We start from the raw sequence: 20,125 nt of genomic DNA, 5'->3' as shown, positions 1-20,125 counted from the left end.
AGTCACTGGCCAGGAAAATGCAGCCACTTCAGGGATGGGCTGTGGCACTGCACTCAAATGCTGTGCTAGGTTTGTCAATCACAACAGACCGGCTGGATAGTGTATGTGCAATTAAATGACTCCCACTCGAGATTTCCATGCAGGTCCTCATCCCTGTACTCCTGCTGCAATCAGCTGGACACTTTCCCACAGGAAGAGGCACAAGGCTGATGGGCAGGAGGGGGAGTGGGACCAAGCCAGCAAACTCAGCCTTCTCTAGGAAACAAATCCTGGGTTTTCTTGCCTGGTAAATGCAAAGAAAGGGGAGCTAACTCCCCAGATCTCCTCCTGTCCCTGCACAGACATATCACACCACTGCTGACAGCCAAAGGGAGATCCAGGATGGGATGGTCCTTACAGGTGCTTAGCACCTCTGAAAAAAACTGGGTGCACATTTCCACAGAGAAACACCAACACCCAGTCCTCCTTGGGCACTGCCACGGTGGGGACAGCCGCCTGCTCCCCTCTCTCGGTCAGACCATCCCTCTGTCCAGTTATTGAGGGCATGGGGTCAACGTGTTATCTCTGCAGCTCCGAATCAAGCCGATGAAAAACAATTACAGCCCTTGTCAAGGACAATTACTTTCCGAAGAGCACGCCGCGCTGCTTGCTGGAGTGAGCAGCAATCGGGGGGAGGGAGGGAGGGAGGGAGTACACTGGGGTGGGAGACGGGGGGAACGCTAAAGAGGGAGCAGCCCACCCCCCACCTCCCGACTGATGGATCTGGGCTCCTGGCGTGATTTGAACATTCCAGAGGTGACCGGGAGATTAATGCCGCCCTGCACACTGGGATCAGGACAGGCTGTTTGTTCAAGGCTACGAGAAGAATGAGACTTTAAAGAGATTTTCAGCACCCAGGGGTCCAACCCAATTAGACAAGAGTTTTTCAGGTTTGTATACAAAGGGGCGGGAGGGTGGAAGAAAAGGCAGGAACTCAGAAGTCAAGTTCAAGGATTGCGGGGGACAAACATGGAGGCTGTTGACTCAGGAAATCAAATTTCCTACAAGAGGGTATATTTTCAGATCATCCTTAGCCACGATTCCTCCTTCACTGAACGCTTTGCTTAAGGAGTCAGATTCATAAAGTAAATTTTTAAACACGTTCTAGGCTGCTTTGTACCCTTATGGGAGCATGAATCCCCTCTCATTAATGAGAGCTTGGTGCCAGGATCAAGGGGAGGATATGACCCAACACTTTGAAAGTAAGTCGGTGAGGAGAATAAAACAATCTGAGATTAAAGGGACAGTGACAAATAATTTAGCCCCAAATTTAAAAAAATGACTGGGCAAAGGTAAGTATTAACAGGGGATTTCATGGTTTGTTTGTTTCTAAAACAGTTCATTATAAATAATGTTTGGACAAACTTCCCCTAGAGAGTTTGCAACCCAAACATCATAGCACCATGCTATGCTAGCACAGGGGAGTGGGAAAAGGAAACTGACGACACAGAAAGTTGCGTGCAGTGCTGAGGTAGCCATGCTGGTCCCAGGATATGAGTGAGACAAGGAAGGGGAGGGAATATCTTTTATTGGACCAACTTCTGTTGGTGGAAGGTACAAGCTTCCAAACGACAGAGTTTCTAGTCCCCGTTTTCACTGTCCAAGGTGAGTGACGTGCTGAAATCTAGTGCGGTGGTGAGGATAGTTACCGTGGAAAGAATTCTCTCTCAGTCTCAGGTGTTAGTCACACAGATCAGAACATCTGGCTTTCACAAATAAGTTTGGACAAGGTTTCCCAAAGCAGCCTAGGGGATTCAGGCACATCTCTTTCCTTAACTTTAACAGAAAAAATGTAACCCAAACCCCTAGGCTGCAGTGACAACTTCAGCAGCAGCTTTGAATCTGGCAGGTGTCCCATCCAAACACACTGGGGACAGGCTCAGAAAAACGGCACTGCCATTTAGCTCTATAGCCTGCAGCCCAGGCCAAGCTAAAAGATGCATGTTACTCACACTTAGAATAGCAGACTTAGTATTCAGGCTTAGAGTAGTGCTTGGGCCACGCCAGGTGCTTTGTAGCCATTCAAGGGGCAGTCCCTGTCTCAAGATGCTCAGTCTCACAAGCCTTCCTGAATCTGGGCTGATCCCACAGCTCCTCAGCTTTGTGCCACCACACTGCCACATCTCCTGTTTATTGCAATGGGCTTCCAGCTGCCCCCGTTCAGAAGAGAACGAATTGCTGGCAACCAAAACGAGACTGGCCTGAACAATGGGAGATTCTCAGGCTCAGGGCCCCACCTGCCCGCCCTTGACAAGGAAGACATGATACCAAGGTCAGAATTCGCACACCCACACGTGTGGCTGGATTAGCGCCGCAGATTGGCTGAACATTGGCTGCTGAGCTCTGCTGAAAATCTGGCCCCAGTTATGGGTGCAGAGCACTGGGAAATGTGGCCTCACAAAAGGAGAGTATAAAATGTATGTGCCTGGGACACCCGTATGGGCAAACGTACTGGAAACAGCTGGAAGCCCCCCCAGCAATCTCTCAGTTTCCTGCTCAGGCTACAGTCAGTGCATACTGTGGAAGATTTCTGCAGGGAAAGGCAAGCTTTGCTAGCTGCATTCACACGACAGCCCTGCCTGCTTCCTCCTGCTTCCCAGCACATCAGGGCCATTCCAGACGCCCCTGTGATGAACTGAGACTGTTCTTAATGTTTGCTCTGAACACTGTGTTGGTGCCTCAGTGTCCCCTAGGCAGTTCTTAAGTATCTAGGTGGTGGGATAAGGGGGTGTGATTGCTGCAGAGCAAAGGGCCAGTGCACCTAAATGCTGGGCACTCTGTCTCCTAGCAACTGATGGCCTGGCCCCTCCTCCTGCAAAGGGCCAACTGAAGGTGTTGGAGACAAAGGGATCAGGTGACCTCTCTGGCCCGGAGAAGGAGCGGAGCAGAGAGAGGGGATGTGATGGGAGTTCAGTTGGAGCTTGCTGGGGACGAGGAGTGGAAGGGCAGACCTAGGTCTGGTATGCCCGCCCCCGCCCCCCGCCTCACGCCCGCCCCCCCCCCCCCCCCCCAGATGGGACCGGTCCGTTATGGGTCCGGTCCCTGTCTACAGCCTCTGTTTGAGGACCCCTTTCCTGTCATCGAATAAACCTCTGTTTGCTGGCTAAGAGTCACGTCTGACTGCCAAGTGCGGGTGCAAACCCGTGTGCTTCTCTCAGGACTTCCCGCCTGGTGGCTCGCTGTGGGAAGCCAACAGGAGGGGCAGAGATGCTGAATGCTCGCAAGGAGAGAACCCAGGAGGTGACGACGTGTGCAGCTTCTTGCCCTGAAAGTCTGCTCAAGGTGGAAGGCAGGCCTCCCAAAGCCTGATGGCTTAGTGGAGAGCTAGTTCCAGAGCATTGGCCCGGGGGACTCCGTTGAAACTGGTGGCAGCGGAGGAGATACTGCACCCGTGATGGCCTCCTGCAGTAAGTGATGTGGGAGCAGTAAAACAAAGGAGGGATAACTGAGGACAGGCTGCTGAAGCTAAGAAGGATGGTTTCAGGGGCAGTTAAACCTCTGGGGAAGTGTAGTGACCAGCGAGAAGGACCTGTTGGAGTAACCAGGGGTCCCCCTGAGGATTGCATATGAGCAGTCTCAGGGGCGGAGGACCTTGCCGCTCGACCTGGAGAGAGAAGGTTGTTGCGAGTAGCAAGGTTCCCCGCGGGATTGCGAGAGCAGTCCCAGGGGCAAGGAGTGTCTGCAGACTGTCGACCCTGGGCAAAGAGTGTGACCACGGAGACGGGCTGGACACCCAGGGGTTCTTCCTGAAACTGGGGGGAGCCGAAGACATACAGCCTGTGAAGTTCCAGAGCCACTTGGGATACGGTGAAGTGATGGCCTATCATCATTTCTAAGAGGACATTGTGATCCTGGTGGCACAAAGAGATGAGTTACGCATGGGACTTCACCAAGGCACGTTTAATCGTGCCGTTGGAGGAGAGAGTGCTCGAAGAGCAGAGTCGCTGACAGATGGGGCTACAAGAGGATCTGGGAGCAGCTGAGCAGGCAGCCAGCATCCCGAGAGTCTCGTCCCCAACCAAGACGGCGTCTTCCACGAACTGGGTTCCCCATCAGGGAATCGGAGATGGATGGATTGGAGCAGAGCCCGAGAGGCGAGGAGAGACATGAGAGAGAGCAAAGAGCTGTGAAAAGCTGCAGGAGAAGGAGCAGCAGCATGGACTGGGTGATGGTGGTGGAGAGACACAGGGGTGCCCAGGGGTCAGTAGGGAAACACGGCCTGCAGGGCGCGGAGTCCCTGGGACAGAGCAAGCTGTTGGTGCGAGCCGCAGATGTGAGGGACTGTGGACCTGGGTGAAGTCCCTCTGGTGGGTGAAGCCCTGCGCCTGCTATGGCCACGGATCCCTGTGCAGACGCAGGAGGGTCGGACTGGACGCTTGGTCATTGGGGTTCTCCAGGATATCGGCTGAGAGCCTGTTGGGGGTGACTGTCTCCCCTTGGACAGGATCCGGCCTGCTCCGAACTGCCGCGGGTTTGAAGTTTGAATCCAAGGATACGCAATTGGTGTGGATGGACAATGGTCAGTGAAAATGCAATGACTCTTGCTGCAGTGGGAGGGGCTGCGCTGGACTCAGGATCCTGCCTACTGAAACCAGCCCCTGGGACGAGGGAGAGGGAGAGATGCTCCCGCCCCCCTGCACACCGGAGAAGGGGCTCACGCTGGCTCTGATGCTGAGACCAGAGCAGAGAGCTCGCTGCCTGCCCCCACTGGGACAGCCAGGGCAGCGCTGAGCAGGGGGGAGCTGAGACCCAGCTGAGTGGGGGGACACCCAGGCCAAGGCAGGTCAGCTGCAAAACAGGTTGTCTGGTTCAGACGTGCTGCTGGGAAATGATTAACGCAGGGAGGGAGCTACTAGGGACAAGGCTCAGGGGGGCTGTGACCCAGCCCAGCCAGCGAGAGGGAGCAGGTCCACTCCCTGCCCAGCCAGCTGACTCCAGACCGAGCTCAGAGGGATCCCTCCTTGTGAGAGCTGAGGGAACTTGCTGGTCACAGCCCTGCAAACCCCCTTGGGGAAGCTGCAGGGACAGAGTCCTGCGGGAGAAGGGATTCCTGTCCCGGGAATGGATCTCCCAAGGGAAGTAGAACTAAGGGGAATCAGGAGGCAGCTGTGGTGCCCCAGGAATCCACAGGGTCTTCCCCTCAAGCTGCTGGATGGGAGGAGAGTGAGGGACCCCTGGACCTGAAAGGGGAGGATTGGGGGAGAAGGGAAAGACCCCCTGGTGGATCTCTTCCCTGAGGTGGAAGCCAATCCCACCAGGTGTTCCCCATTCAGAGTCACTGGGAAAGCAACCCAATCCTGGAGAGAGAGGTCAAGGACATGCTGGCTTTAGATGGGATCCAGCCATTTACAGCCCATGGGCCTCATCCGTGGGCTGATCCCAAGGGAGGCAGGATGGTCTGATTTTATGGGGGCTATCAGAACTAAAGCCATCACATTGTCCAATTGCCGACCCTATGCCTAGGCCTGGGGAGATTCTAGACAAGCGAGGGGGATGGAGAACTTGGCCCTGGCAGACACTGATACGTGCATCTTCAGCCAGACCTGCGGAGGAAGGTGTCCCCAAGGTGATAGGGGCTGGGCTCATCAGGAGTTGGGACTGTGGTAAAAGCTGGAAAGTAAAGATGGGGCATGGCAAGGTGTTGTGTTGGGCCACAACCTGTGGGAGCGGCTGCCAAGCCCGAGACGCTGGCCCCAAGGGCCAAGCGATGGGGGCTCTTAACCAGAGAGCCCTAATCGCAGGCCCAGAGTGCTGCGAGAGAAGACCCTGTCCATTTAAACCCCAGGAGTATTGGCGGTGGGCAAAAGGGTACAGGCCGCATATAAACCTTCCACAGCGCCTGCAGTGCCATCAAGCACACTCAAGCAAAAGAGAGCACAAAACGGAGTGGCCTGGTGTAACCCACCAGGATGGGGAGTGCTGGCGGCACCATGGAACGTTGGTGGGTTCGAACTTCCCCCAGGTCACTGGCTTGGAGTGGATCCTGGCTCAGTTCGGTCTCTGAAGGAGGGAGGGAAGTTGTCACGGAGTCCCCGGGCAATGCTCTGGAACTGCTCCCCACTAAGCCAGTCAGGATTTGGGGAGCCTCCTCCCCTTGGAGCAGACTTGTTCAGGGCAAGAAGCTCACACGTCTTCACCTCCTGGGTCTCTCCTTGGAGCATTTCAGCATTCCTCTGCCTCTGTGGGCTTCCCCACGCGAGCCCACCAGGCGGGGTCCTGGGGAAGCCACAGGGTTCTGCACCCCCACTTTGCAGTCAGACGTGACTCTTAGCCAGCAAAACAGAGGTTTATTCGATGACAGAACGGGGTCCCTGACAAACATGAGGCTTGAGATGCAGTGGAACCAGACCCTGGCCGGGTCCATCTGGGGGCAGTGAGCCAGACCCCTAGGTCTGCCCTTCACTCCTCGTCCCCAGCAAGTCCAGACTACTCCCCCTCCCCCTCCTCTCTGCTCGCTCCTTCCCGGCCAGGAGGTCACCTGATCCTTTGTACTTCAACACCTTCAGTTGGCACCTTTGCGAGAGGGAGGGCCCAGGCCATCAGTTGCTAGAGACAGAGTGCCAGGCATTTAGGTGCACTGGTCCTTTGCTCTGCAGCAATCACACCCCCTTATCCCACCACCTAGATACTTAAGAACTGCCTAGGGGACACTGAGGCACCAACACAGTGTTCAGAGCAAACATTAAGAACAGTCTCAGTTCGTCACAGCCCCATCCCCTGAAGGAGCAGCTGGGATCTGCTATTGGCTGAGGCAGGTGCATGCCGTATAACGAGACCATGGTTCACATTAATAAATGCTTCCTGAGTTGGAGCTAATGAAACCCAGGCTTGCCTCAGGCCTGGCTCTCCAAGGGGAGTAACCAGCAGCACCACAGCGGAGCTGCTGAGCCTGCTGGGCAAGGGCACTTTGCCTCCGCTACAGGGATGCTCTCTTCACCAGATCCACTGTTTAGTGGCCCCTGTGAATGGGAATGGTACTAGCTGCGACACTGGCTGCAGGAAGTGTGAGCCTTCTCCCCCCGTTCCTCCTCTGCCCTGTGGTGGCTTGAATCCTCTCCCTCCCAGTGTTCTCAGCCTCACACTTACAGCCTGTCACTCTTCATTAGCAGAACACACCCTGCCTCTCCCTTTCAGCAGCTCCCCACCCTGACGCTGCCTATTCCATCGCCCAGCATCTCTGGGATGCTGTTCAGGCAGCAGTCGGACCATGCTGGACACTCCCTTTCACCCAGCACTGGAACGTGGGTCCCAGCACTTATAGGGGTCTGTTCAGCCCTTTCCCTATACAGCCCGGTCAATAGAGTGGCCTCCGGAGTTACCGATACCCACGGGGCCAGGTGTGCTGAAGGGACATAACCCCACTTAGAGTCTGCCTCGCGCCTTTTGCCCATGTAGCTCAGAGCACTTTGCAAAGGCGAGTGGCTATCAGCATGCCCAGACCAGAGGAGAAACGGGGCCACATAGACAGAGTTTTCCAATTCAGAAAGCCTAAAATCAGGCACCTCAGTCCTTACTGCACCCCTCAGTACAAGTGAACCTGACACGCTGAGCGTTCACTTTCCAGCCTCCCCACTAAGTCAGCAGGGACAATGGGTACTGCTCAGCACCTCTTCATACTTGGCCGCACGACCCCTGGACAAGCGCTCTCACGGCCCCAGCTCCCTGCATGGCTATGCAGCTTTAGGATAGCCGCACACCTCCCTCCCAGCAGGCAAGTCATTAGCAGCCTTGGTGAGTGCTGCAGAGAGGACTTGGAAGCCCAGCGTGAATGGGGTATTTGTGTGCACTCCCCACCAGCTGCACAGAGACTCAATGCATGTCACTCGGTCCTGACACAGCACAGTAGAGCTCTCTTCTATGGCCACTCCCCCTTTCTTCCTCCACATGCCCTCTCTTCTTACCACCCCCTGGACCCCGCTCTGCCACCTGCACTGCTTTGTTCAGCTTGCAGAACGAGCAGACCCAAACCAGGCCTTTCAGAAGGTTTTCTTTTGGAAGCTAGCAGGGTGAATGGGTGGGCAGCAGATAGTCCAGGAGGCAGGAACAGCAGTGGTGGCTAGGGGAAGGGCTGCAGAAACTGGCACCTGGTTCAGGGCTTTGTCTTTAAGCCAAATAACCTACATTGCCCAGCAAGCGACATTTGCAAGAGCCCAGATTCCACCTCCCCAGTCCCACAGCCGGGCACTGCTTAGTTACCCCTCCTCACTCTCTGTTACTCATTTGCACCGAAGCTAGGAAATGCCTAGGTCTTACAGACAATACCAATTCCTGGGTGTTCTGCTACCGGCACTGGGAAGGTACGTGGGCCCAGTGGCTTAAAGCAGGGGCAAGGTGCTTAGCCTACCCTGCCACAATTTCCCCATTCGTAAAACAGCAATGAGAACACTGGCTTTGCAATGGGGCTAGTTATCATCTGTACATCACAGAGCTCCTTGGACAAAAGCAGTAAGGGAGCATCATCTTCAACTTTTGTAGCAGTTAAACTGCTCATGCTGCTGATTCTCCAAGTGACAGTGGAACCTTCTTCCATATATGTTATACACACCCAACCTTACACCAGAGAACTCTGGACTGGCCAGAGAGCACCTCAGACATATCCTTATAGTGCATTTCATTCTCACAGGACCTCAAGACACATGGATCTCATACCTTAGAGAAATGCAACCTCCTCTGGGGTGGGGAGTGACAACCAACAAGCTCACTGCAGTAAGGGGGAAGAAAAATGTTGGCCACGCATGGCATGACAAAGCCCTGTTTTCAAAACTGTCCCGTGGGATCCCGAACACCCCCCTGGAACGGAGCTGCAAGGCCCTAAAATCACTGCGTCCTTTTCTCCTCAGGACGAGTGATTGTTTGACTCAAATGCTGCTGTTTTCCTTTTTATAGGCACTGCAGCCCAGCTTCCCAGCAGGGATGGAGACACAGCTTTATCCCTGTCTCTCTCTCTCTCTCTCTCACACACACACACACACACACACGCGCGCCAGGCCTTGGGAAGCACGGCTTGGATCTTCATCCATGGGACAGCCATTTACAGCGCCGCTTTGGTCCAGCTCCACAAGCTATAGTCTCGCCACAGTCTGCTGGGGAACCTCAGCTCCCTCCTGGGACACGGAGCACAGGCTGCACTTTCAGTCTCACTCAATACATCAAGCTAGAGTCCCCGATTCACTGCTGGAATGCAGGAGTCCTTCAGAAGGCAGTGTCTGGGAACAAAACCCCCTCAGTGTGCGGAACCCTCTCCTACATACCTACAGATCAAATCCATATGGGGGCCATAAATCTCCCCTTATTAAAGGCTCCCACCAGAGAGATGCCTTTCACAGAGAGATAAGAACGTGGACTTTGTTCGAGGGACAATGTCGCTTTTCATATGGGACCCCACAAATCAATGCCCCCTCAGACCCTTCCAGCCCAAACGTGGCTTTCCAATGAGCTTCTGAAGTGGAACTCATTTCCTGGAGACCCGGAGAGAACCTCTCCCTTCACTCCCTGAGACCATTTCTTTCTTCTGACACCGCCAGAGCGGCTGCATCCTCCACCCTAATTGTTTGTTTTCCACTCTCCACGGCAGGGCTGCAAACACTGGCGGGGGGAATCCTGGGTAAGAGTATGGGAATTTAGTGCTGGTTGAAGGTGAGAGCCCGACAGCCAAGAAGCAACACAAACTTCCTCACTCCTCCTTCACGCATGCACACCCTTGGGCACCCAACTGGAGAAGCAGGGACTGGGAGTGGCTGGGTCATTACACAAATTGAATCTATTTCCCCATGTTAAGTATCCTCATACCTTCTTGTCAACTGTCTGGAATGGGCCATCTTGATTATCACTATAAAAGTGTTTTTTTCTCCTGCTGATAATAGCTCATCTTAATTAATTAGCCTCTTAGATTTGGTATAGCAACTTCCACCTTTCCATGTTCTGTATGTATATATATCTTCTTACGATATGTTCCACTCTATGCATCTGATGAAGTGGGCTGTAACCCACGAAAGCTTATACTCAAATAAATTTGTTAGTCTCTAAGGTGCCACAAGTACTCCTGTTTTTTTTTTTCCAAGGAATCTGATTCTCAATAAGTGCTGAGCATCCAGCCTCTGAAAATCAGGCCCCTTCAAGGCATCTCAAAAGGTGGGTGCCAAAACCATTCAGATGCTTTGGAAAAGCTCAGCTGATGTTCCTCACACCTGTCCTGGCGAGACCTCCTGTAGAGGACAGACGGACGCTCTATCTCCTTGGCCTCTTTGCTGAGGCTGCGAGCTGAGGGGCAGAGCAAGCCAGTTGTGCTGCTAGTATTTGCAGGGCGAATGGTGGCCTGCTTGGAACTGGACTCAGACCCTCCCAACTTGTGTCACATAGGCCACCACAGTAGGGATAGGGTGAACACTTTTGGTCTACAGGTTAGGCTTTAATCAGCAACCTAGAGAGGAAAGACTCTGCCCTCCGGCCACTCCTCCCCACAGCCATCCCGTACAAAGTGATTTGAGACACTGAACAAGCCAGGGACAGTACGGTGAGCTCAGGCGCATCCATTTTCATGTAGAAGAAGAGACAGGCCGAATGCCTTGCATGCTGACACACAGCAGCTGCTCCCCCCTAATCCCATCAGCCAGTGCTGTGGAGTTTAAGTGCAATTTTCCCCATATTTGTAGCAACAATGGAAAAGCAGGTTACATTGGGTTGCGTATTTCATTTGGTTACCAAAACCCCTCCAACACCAAGCAGTTCCCCCTCCCCCATTCACAGCAGCAAAAAACTCTCCCTTCCCCCTCCACGCCCATTTAATTTTTGCTCTGCTTTGGTCACTAATTTCCCAGTCCCTCATTAGGAGCCCAGAGCTGCTCAGAACTCACAATGGCCCGACTGGCACTTACAGCTTCTCGAGAGCACGCAGTCCGAAGAAAGAGCCATTCTTCAGCACCGTTATCTTGTTGTTACTCAAAAGCCTGTGGGGGAAAGAGAAAGGGGGAAAGGGGAGTTATTCAACCTGAGTTAAACAAGCAGCAAATGCCTGCATGACCGGCTGGGGCTAGGTGTGTGGTCCGTAGGGGAGCGGGGATGAGCTTCGTTAGCCACAGCCAGATGTAGGGGAACAAAACTGGAGATACCACAACATACGCGCAGAGATGTCACAGCTTTGTAACAGACAGAAGGGACCATTCGATCATCTAGTCTGACCTCCTGTATCTCACAGTCCCATACGAATAGTTATGGCCCATTAGCGGCTCTCCTCAGCAGCGCCCCAGAGCCTCAGAACTGCAACAGTACCATCGTGCAGGGAGATAGGAGTCTCAGGGAAAAAGGAGGGGTAGGGTGTGCAGGGGTGTAGGAGCGCTGCGTGTGAGGGGAGTGCCAGAGTGAACTAGTGTGGGGAGAGGAGAGGCAGTGGGATGAGCCAGAGGAGGGTGGCACAAAAAAGGATTCAGACTCTGTCTCTCTCCCGGCAAAGCACGGAATCAGCAGCTCTTTCCGAGGGGGCTGAATGGGGAGGCTGGTGTGCTGGGACCAGAGGCCTGTTCCACTTACAGGAACAGCATGGAAGGTGGCGAATGGGGGGGAATGGAAGGAGGAGACATGGGGTGGAGACGCTGGCCCCGCTGGCAGGATAAAGCGTGAGTTGCGGGGGGTGGGAATTGGCGTCCGACAATCCCTGGGAGACCCCTACCTGACAGGTGGGGGGGGGGGAGCATGGGATTGGAAGCAAGGTCTGGACTGCCAGGCGGAGGCGCACACATGAGGCCAGTGGGAGTGCGGAAAGGGGCAGTTGGGCAGGGCAGAAGGTGGCTTTAGCCACTGCAGCCTCGCAGGGTCAGAGGGCAGTGAGGTGGGGACCAGAGAGAAGGCAATTGGAGCGCTGGCAGGGAGAGGAGCCCAGGGCCCTGGGCCGAACCGAAGGTGTGAGACTCTCAGTATGTTCTGGGGCAAGAGGCAACAGCCTGGCTGTGTTGGGAGGAGGCTGAGGGGTCACCTGAGGTTGCAGAAAGGGGCACCGGACTCGGGAGCCTGCCAAGTCCACATGTTACACACTTCTCATTAAACAACAGAGGAAACCAGTGCATCCTCCACGGCAAGCAGCTCTTGGAGACAAGAAGACACGCCACTGGCTGGGGAGGTAGCCAGTGGCTGGCCTGGTCACAAGACTCCCGCTCCCTTCTTTACTCGCCTGCTACCTGCTTGGGTCTCTCTGTTGCTTTCCTACCTTTGTCTCCAACCCTGCCGGTGGCCCTCAGAACCCACAAATCCTTCCAAGGTCTCGAAGCTCTAAGGACCCGACTAGGGATGGACACCGTGGTCACAGCCACCCCAGAGGGTGCATTTGCTACGAGAATGATTACAACATCGCTCCAACATGTAGTGATCGCGTCCCTGAAACAGGTTAGGGCTCTGAGGCTGGCCAAGCCAGGATCAGCCTTGGACATGATTCAGAAACACCTCACAGCTCAGAGATTACGTGACCCACACTGCTACACTCGGACTCAGCTGTTCCCAGTTCCTCTCCCCACTTCCCTCACTCCCGTTCTGCTCTGGCTCCCTGCCTCGGGGCTGCAAGGGCTCAGAAGGCCGTTCTGCACGTCAGGGAGCTGCTTGGCAGTAACGGCTTTGTCCCCTATGCACATCCCTGAGCGGGTCTCCGAGTCAGGATTCCAGCAGCTCCCGGGCACAGGGCCTTTCAAGCTGCTCTGCACCGACTCTTTATCCCAAAGTAAACAGTTTAGCTGACCACAAAGGGGGCCCTCAGTCCTGCTCTGGCTGAGGAGCGGAAGCCAGCCAGGGTGAAAGGAGAGGAGGGGAAAGGAACACGCACCCACCAATTCAGCTAGCAGCTCATTAAAGCTCTTTAGCAGCAATTAGCACTTACAGATGCAGCCTATTGCCAAAAGGGCCACCAGTCAGCCACTGTGCTTTTAACTGCCTCAGCATTGAGGGTGCCCTCCCCTCCCCAGCTGCTCCAGTCTCCTTCGCCCTTTCAAGAGACCCACGGGGACAAGATTTCCACCCACCGCAGTCAAACAGTCCCTCTGTGTGGCAAGCCCTATAAATATGAAGAGGCCTCTCCAAGGGAAGCAGCAGAATGTCACCAGCTGGGACCTTTCACAGTGGCCTGGAGAAGAGGCCCTAGGGAAGAGCCTGCATCAGCCCCTGGGGAGGAAGGGAAACAGGGCTGGTGTTTTCTAATGGGTAGATCTCTGTTCTGCAAGAGGAAACTGGAGAGCAGGGCAGGGAGAGAGGCTTAGCTGGGAAAACGCAGGCAGACACAAGCTAGTAGGACCCAAGCCCTCCACATGCACAGAGCAGAGAGGACAGGGAGACCCTGAGCAGCTGGAGGGGCCAATTGCTTGATCAACACAGGCCTCCCTCAGGCTTTGCAGAGCAATAGCGACTGCACAAGGCGTTTGCAGCCCCTTTCTCTGCAGGAGGCAGCAGCAAGGAAAGGAAGCAGCAGGAGGAAAAGTCTCTCTGCCACAAGCCCTCATGGGGATGACAGGTGGGGAGAGAGGGGCGGTTAAGGAATGCCTCCCAGTGTCAACTCTGGATCTCCCACCTCATCACGTGGTGTTGCCTATCCCAATGGCCAGAAGCTACCCAGAGGCGGGGTCTCTAGAGCAGCGACTCTCAAGACTGCTGGACCCCTTTCAGGAGTCTGATATGTCTTGCATACCCCCAAGTTTCACCTCCCTTAAAAACTACTTGCCTACAAAATCAGACATAAGAATACAAATGTGTTCCAGCTCACTATGACTGAATTGCTGACTTTCTCCTTTTTACCATATAATTACAAAATAAATCAATTGGAATATAAATATTGTACTTTCATTTCAGTGTATGGTATACAGAGCAGTATAAACCAGTCACTGTCTGTGTGGAATTTTAGCTTGTACTGACTTTGCTAGTGCTTTCTATGTCGCCTGTTGTTAAATTAGGCAAATATCTAGTTGAGTTAACGGACCCCCCTGGAAGACCCCTGCAAATCCTCTGGGATACACGTACCCCTGGGTGAGAACCATGGCTCTACAGCATCTGAGGGTTACACTTCAGCCCTGTTTGCTCCACAACGAGGCCTCGGGTCATGACCTGCCACCACTGAGCATCCAGGAGGTGGAACTTTCCGTCTGGCTGGGACGTCTGCAATTAGGAATCAAGCGAGGAACATGGCAAGGGGAGCAGTCTAGGAGTGGGACGCTCAGCACAGCCGGCCCCAGCGCCGCAGCAAGGAAAACTTGGGCTGCCTCAGAGGAAAGCTGTGAGAAACGAGCTGCTGAGCTGGAGGCCACATGTGGGGTTTGTGCAGTGTCCCCCATTTTGCCTTCCACACTCCTCAGGCTGCTCAGTGGCCTGACCTGCCCCTCTGACATGGTATCATAGCCCCCGTGCAGACCAGCATCCTCCTGGCTCTCAGAGCCCTGACTTTCTGCTGCTGCTTGAGACAGCTCCTCACATCTGCAGCACATCAGAGGGGGAAACCTAGCCCTATAAAACCAGAGGGGGCTGATGGCTGGGAGGGGCAGCAGGCATGGAGCGTGTCAGGTCTCACACCATTAACTGGGCCTGCTTGGGCACACCAGCCAGCCAGCCCTGAAGGCTGGCGGGATACAAGCAGCTGATCAGGTCTAACAGAGGACACCCCATTGGGTTCCAGATAGGTGACAACCAGCATCAACAACTAGCTGACATTAGCATCAACTTCCTAGACACCACCATCAGCAAGGGTTCTGCACCCAACTATATACAAGAAACCCACAGGTCACCATACCCACTTCCACAGATCCAGTAGTAACCACCCTAAACACACCAATAAATCTGTTATCTACAGCCAAGCTCTCAGAGACCACAGAATATGCTCCAAGGAGAAAGTCTGGGATATACACCTTGTCACACACAAAACCGCCTTCATCAAACAAGGACACTCCACTAGAGAAAAAGATCACATCATGGAACAGGCCACCCAAATACCCCGAGAGAACCCACTTCAATACAGAAATCACCAAACAGCACCCCAACACATGCACATGGCAAACTGGAGTAACCCTGCAATTCTGTTCCTGTACTCCAGGGCCCCACCATCCCCCGTGCCCTCCCCGCTGCCTAGCACAAACTCTGTCTAAGCTCTCTCAGGCCAGGACAATGCTTTCCATGCTTTCTATGAAGCCCCGAGCACGTGGGACACTATCTAATAACAAATACTGCACAAAGTGTGCTACAAAACATGCGGAGTCCAAGTCCTTTTCCTAGAGAGCTGATGCTTGGACAAACAAGAAACATGGGATACCCATTTGGGAGCAGGGAAAGCAAGGGGGTGCCCTCAGCTGGGAGGCCAGTGCAGTGGGGAAGACATTTGACATGTGGGAAGTGGGAGGATGTTCCCAGCATGAAGGTAAACAAACATCTTGCTGCTTGGAGACAAACAGCTTGCACCTGACTCAGTATAAATTTTGCCTGTATTGAGGGGGAGCCAGGAAGGGATTCGTCAACCTGCAATGATGCCTACCTAATTTTCCCTGCGCATCAACTCCTGCCCCAGCAGTCATGTGGAACGCGGACAGGAGCAGACCAGCTCAGGCCTGGGCATTTTTCAGCTCGCTACACAGTTCACGGAGCAACACAAGGAGATCACAATCCTTCACGATTCATCAGCCTCCAGTAACAGAATCCGTGCCTCCCGCAGCAGCCAGGCATGCCACAGGGCACGCAAGCGTCTCTATGGGGAGGCCCGACTCTGCAGCGCAAAACAGGGACCAGAGCTAGCAAACTGACAGCTGTCTTTGAGGAGGGGCTAATAAAACAGGCTGATGTATTCCCTTATGGTCACGCGCAGGCACGAGGCACCCAAACCGACTGGCTAACGGTACTCTCTCAAGCTGACCAGAGTGCCTAAAGGGCTTGAACGAGTTCACCCTCCCCGCTCCAGTGGTGGGCATACTCACCCCGCAAAACAGAGCCCAGAAAGATTTAAAACAACTCCCCACGCTCATTCCCCTGGCTCCCTTCCACACAGCAGGTCTGTGGCACTAGCATGAGCAGAACCGTGGGTTCACTGGGGAATGCGTGCTGGGAATCCAACTCCGATCCCATGTAACCTTGAACAAGGTCGCTGGCTTCTACGCAGCTGAAGCTGCCGGGGCAGGACCTGCTCTGTCTGGTTGAGGAGCCGGAGGGCAGTAGAGGAAGTGGGGGACAATTAGCTGTTTAGGAAAAACACTGCGGGCTCCAGCTGCTTGAGGGCAGGGCAGCAGCAGGCAGGGTCAGGGTTATTGCTGGGGGAGGGGATAATGGGAGCATACATAGCCCCGGCGGGCTAGAAATGCCACTCTCCTGTCACTGGGGTAACAGAGCTATAGCCCCTCTCCCCTTCTCCATCTGGGTGCATCCCAAAGCTGGGCAGATGGGAAGAGCAGAATGGAGTTGTTTTTCATTGAGATTCCCTCCTTTCAGTGGGTCCCCTCCTGGAACATGCCTGGCTCCTCTCTGCCTTCCACCAGGCTCCCAGAAACGTACTCTACTGTAGAGCCCGTGTCCCGCCCCACCCCAGCATCTCCCCATCTCAGGGCTCTCCAGCGGGGCTGGGAGTTACAGCTCCTGGGGTCTATTCCTAGCTCTGCCACATACTCATGACATGGTTCTGGGCAAGTCACTTCACCGCTCTGTGCCTCAGTTTGCCCATCTGCAACAGAAGTAACGCTCACCTGTGGGCCAAGCCCTTAAAAGTGCCGAGAGCCTGGAACGGAGAGCATTCAGCACTCCTCATTAGGATTGGGCCCCGGTCTCCTTGTTTATGCTCAGTTCATTTACTGCTCATAAAGCACTTTGAGTCTCTCTGATGATACATGCAGAGAAGAGCCTGCTCTTGCTGGATATGGCACTTCAGGGCAGATGAGGGATTCTGGGAGAGGTTAAGCCAGACTAAATTCAGCTAAATCACTGCCACAAGACACTATGGATGCTGAGAATTTAGCAGGCTTCAAAATGAGACTAGACATTTATATGAACAACAGAATATCCAGTGATATTACAATAAGTATAAAACAAACAGGAACCTGGGAAGGGCTACAAACCCTCCTGCTACAAGGCACGCACTAAGCTAACTAATGAGGGCTAGGAAGAAACTTCTCTGGGGCAGGATTTCTTCCTCTGAAGCATCTGGTGCTGGCCCAGGCCAACCACCGTGTTCCTAAAAGGCAGCTCTACGCCCATCAGAAATACAGGGATCGGACGTGCAATCAGCAACGGGCCTACAGTGTTTCCACCATGCACGAAAGCAATTCATAAGATGAAGCTATGTACTTTCCCAGTGGGCTGGTCTGCGTGTGCGAGTGAGCAGACATGCTTTAAAAGCAAAGGGAAAAATGCCTCACCATGGACTGGGAAAGCACCCTGGAGAGGCTCAGTTACCAAAGGAGAGGGGAGGACTTATTGATGTTTGAAGTCAGTGCTGTTTATATAAAGGCTGTTTCTCCAGCTTGGCTGAATGGCTGCTGTGTGTGTGTGTGCCGGAGGCAGAGACCAGGGCACGGACTCCATTAGTTCCCCCTAAGAAAACTCAGCATGTATGTGGATGTCTCCAGATTTTGTTTGGGTTTCTCTAGCCCATTACTGGGCAGAGGTTTGTCGGGAACTAGCAAGGCCTCTTGGGGCCCAACTTCTCTCTTCCCAACAGTCTATCTTGTGGCCAGCAAGGCCTCTGAACAAATAAATGAAAAATAAATACACGGGAACATTTCAGAACGAGATATATATATATGCACATATACACACTCCCCCCCCACATAAGCGTGTGAGGGGGTCAACAAACATGTGGACAAGAGTGATCCAGTGGAGATAGTGTACTTGGACTTGCAGAAAGCCTTTGACAAGGCCCCTCCGCAACAGCTCTTAAGCAAATTAAGCTGTCATGGGATAAGAGGGAAGTACCTCTCATGGATCAGGAACTGGTTAAAAGACAGGGAACAAAGGGTAGAACTAAATGGTCAGTTTTCACAGTGGAGTAGGCTGACCAGACAGCAAGTGTAAAAAATCGAGACAGGAGTGGGGGGGATAATAGGAACCTATATAAGAAAAAGCCCCAAATATAGGGACTGTCCCTATAAAATCAGGACATCTGGTCACCCTACAATGGAGAGAGGTAAATAATGGGGTCTTCCAGGGATCTGTCCTGGGACCTGTGCTATTCAACATATTCATAAATTTTCTGAAAAGGAGGTAAACTGAGAGAAGGCAGAATTTGCACATAATACAAAATTACTCAAGATAGTTAAGTCCAAAGCTAACCATGAAGAGTGACAAAAGCATGTCACAAAACTGGGTGACTGGGCAACAAAATGGCAGACGAAATTCCATGTTGACAAATGCAAAGTAATGCATGTTGGCAAGCAATCCCAGCTATACATACAAAATGATGGGGTCTAAACAAGCTTTTACCACTCAAGAAAGAGATCTTGGAGTCATTGTGGATGGTTCCTGGAAAACATCCAATCAATGTGAGGAGGCAGTTGAAAAAGCAAACAGAATGTTAAGAACCATCAGGAAAGGGATAGATAAGACGACAGTAAATAGCATATTGCCAGTATATAAATTCATGGTACCCCAGACCTTGAATACAGCACGCAGTTCTGGTCACCCTGTCTCAAAAAAGATTTATTAGACTCTGAAAAGGTACAGAGAAGGGCAACAAAAATGATTAAGGGGATGGAACAGCTTCCATATGACGAGAGATTAAAAAGACTGGGACTTTTCAGCTTGGAAAAGAGATCATATCAAGGAGATATGATCTGTGTAGATTGGAAGACGATGCATACCCAAGGACATGTATATGGGAAGCTATCAGAGGGAACAAGAACAACAGGATGTCCCAAGCTTCGCTATATAGACACATGCCAGCGAGATATGAAGGAATTTGGAATTGATCCTGACTGATGGGAAATCTTGGCAAGTGATTGTAACAACTGGTGCCATTGTCTCCATCAGGGCATCAAAGTCCTTGACAGGAGCTGGCTCCTACAGCTTGAAGAGAAAAGAGCCCGTAGGAAGCAAGCAGCTCCTAACCAAGACACAGATATTTGTAATAACTGCCAAAGAGCATGCAAATTTCAGATTTGTCTATTCAGTCACATGAGACATTAGAAACCATCTACATCATAGGCTGGAATTCCCACCATCTCTCGCAGATGAAAGGATGCCAACAACCTATAAAATCATGAATGGTACAGAGAAAGTGTTATTTACTCCTTCATATAACATAAGAACCAGGGGTCACCTAGTGAAATTAATAAGCAGCAGGTTTAAAACAAACATAAGGAAGTTCTTCGTCAACCTGTGGAACTCATTGCTATGAGATGTTGTGAGGCCAAAAAAGAATTAGGCCTATCACCCAGGAACTTATCTATCAATGGCTATTTGCCAAGATGGCCAGGGATACAACCCCATGCTCTGGGCGTCCCTAGCCCCTGGCAGCCAGAAGCTGGGAATGGGCGACAGGTGGTGGCTCACTTGATTACCTGTTCTGTACATTCCCTCTGGGGCACCTGGCATTGGCCACTGTCAGAAGACAGGATACTGGGCTAGATGGACCTTTGGTCTGACCCAGGATGGCCGTTCTTACATGTGTACGCATGTGTGCTCTGATCTACTGCTTGCTATACCAATCACAATTGTCTCCCTCTTACCTGGTGCTCCACTCCAACTGTTGCAGCTTTAGTGACCTCTCACCAAGTACTTCGATTGGAAGCTTTTTGGGACAGGGAGCATCATTCCATTATATGTTCATACAGTGCCTAGCACAGTAAGACCTCAATCCCTGGTTGGGGCCTCTAGGCTCTACTGCAGTACAAATGACACTTCATATACATACACACCCACCCACGCTGGCCTGTGGTGTTACCGCCCTCCTGGGTCCGACTTGCTGCTCCCTGCCCAGCCTATGGGCATTTCTCTGGCAGCTCCTGGAGCACTCGGCTTCTAAGCGCATGGACGTTTCCCTGCAGTTGACTGTCTCTCCCTCTGAAGTGGCCACCCTGAGTAACGGATACATTTAAACCCCTCTGCTGAGGGTACAAGCAGCCCCTGAAGCACCAGGAGACCCAAGTAGGGTCAG

General features: G+C 53.0%; 1 protein-coding gene across 1 annotated transcript in view; it reads right to left on the bottom strand.

The window, feature by feature from the left end:
* ADGRA2 (adhesion G protein-coupled receptor A2) overlaps positions 1-20,125 on the bottom strand; it is a 145,197-nt gene that overhangs the window by 92,226 nt on the left and 32,846 nt on the right. Inside the window, exon 2 of the mRNA XM_032773991.2 lies at positions 10,914-10,985. Coding sequence (XP_032629882.1) covers positions 10,914-10,985 — 72 coding nt within the window. The remainder of the gene's footprint in view (positions 1-10,913; positions 10,986-20,125) is intronic.

Source organism: Chelonoidis abingdonii, chromosome 2 (assembly GCF_003597395.2).
Source record: "Chelonoidis abingdonii isolate Lonesome George chromosome 2, CheloAbing_2.0, whole genome shotgun sequence".
Classification (NCBI taxonomy): domain Eukaryota; kingdom Metazoa; phylum Chordata; order Testudines; family Testudinidae; genus Chelonoidis; species Chelonoidis abingdonii.
This window is presented reverse-complemented; position numbering and strand designations above follow the sequence as displayed.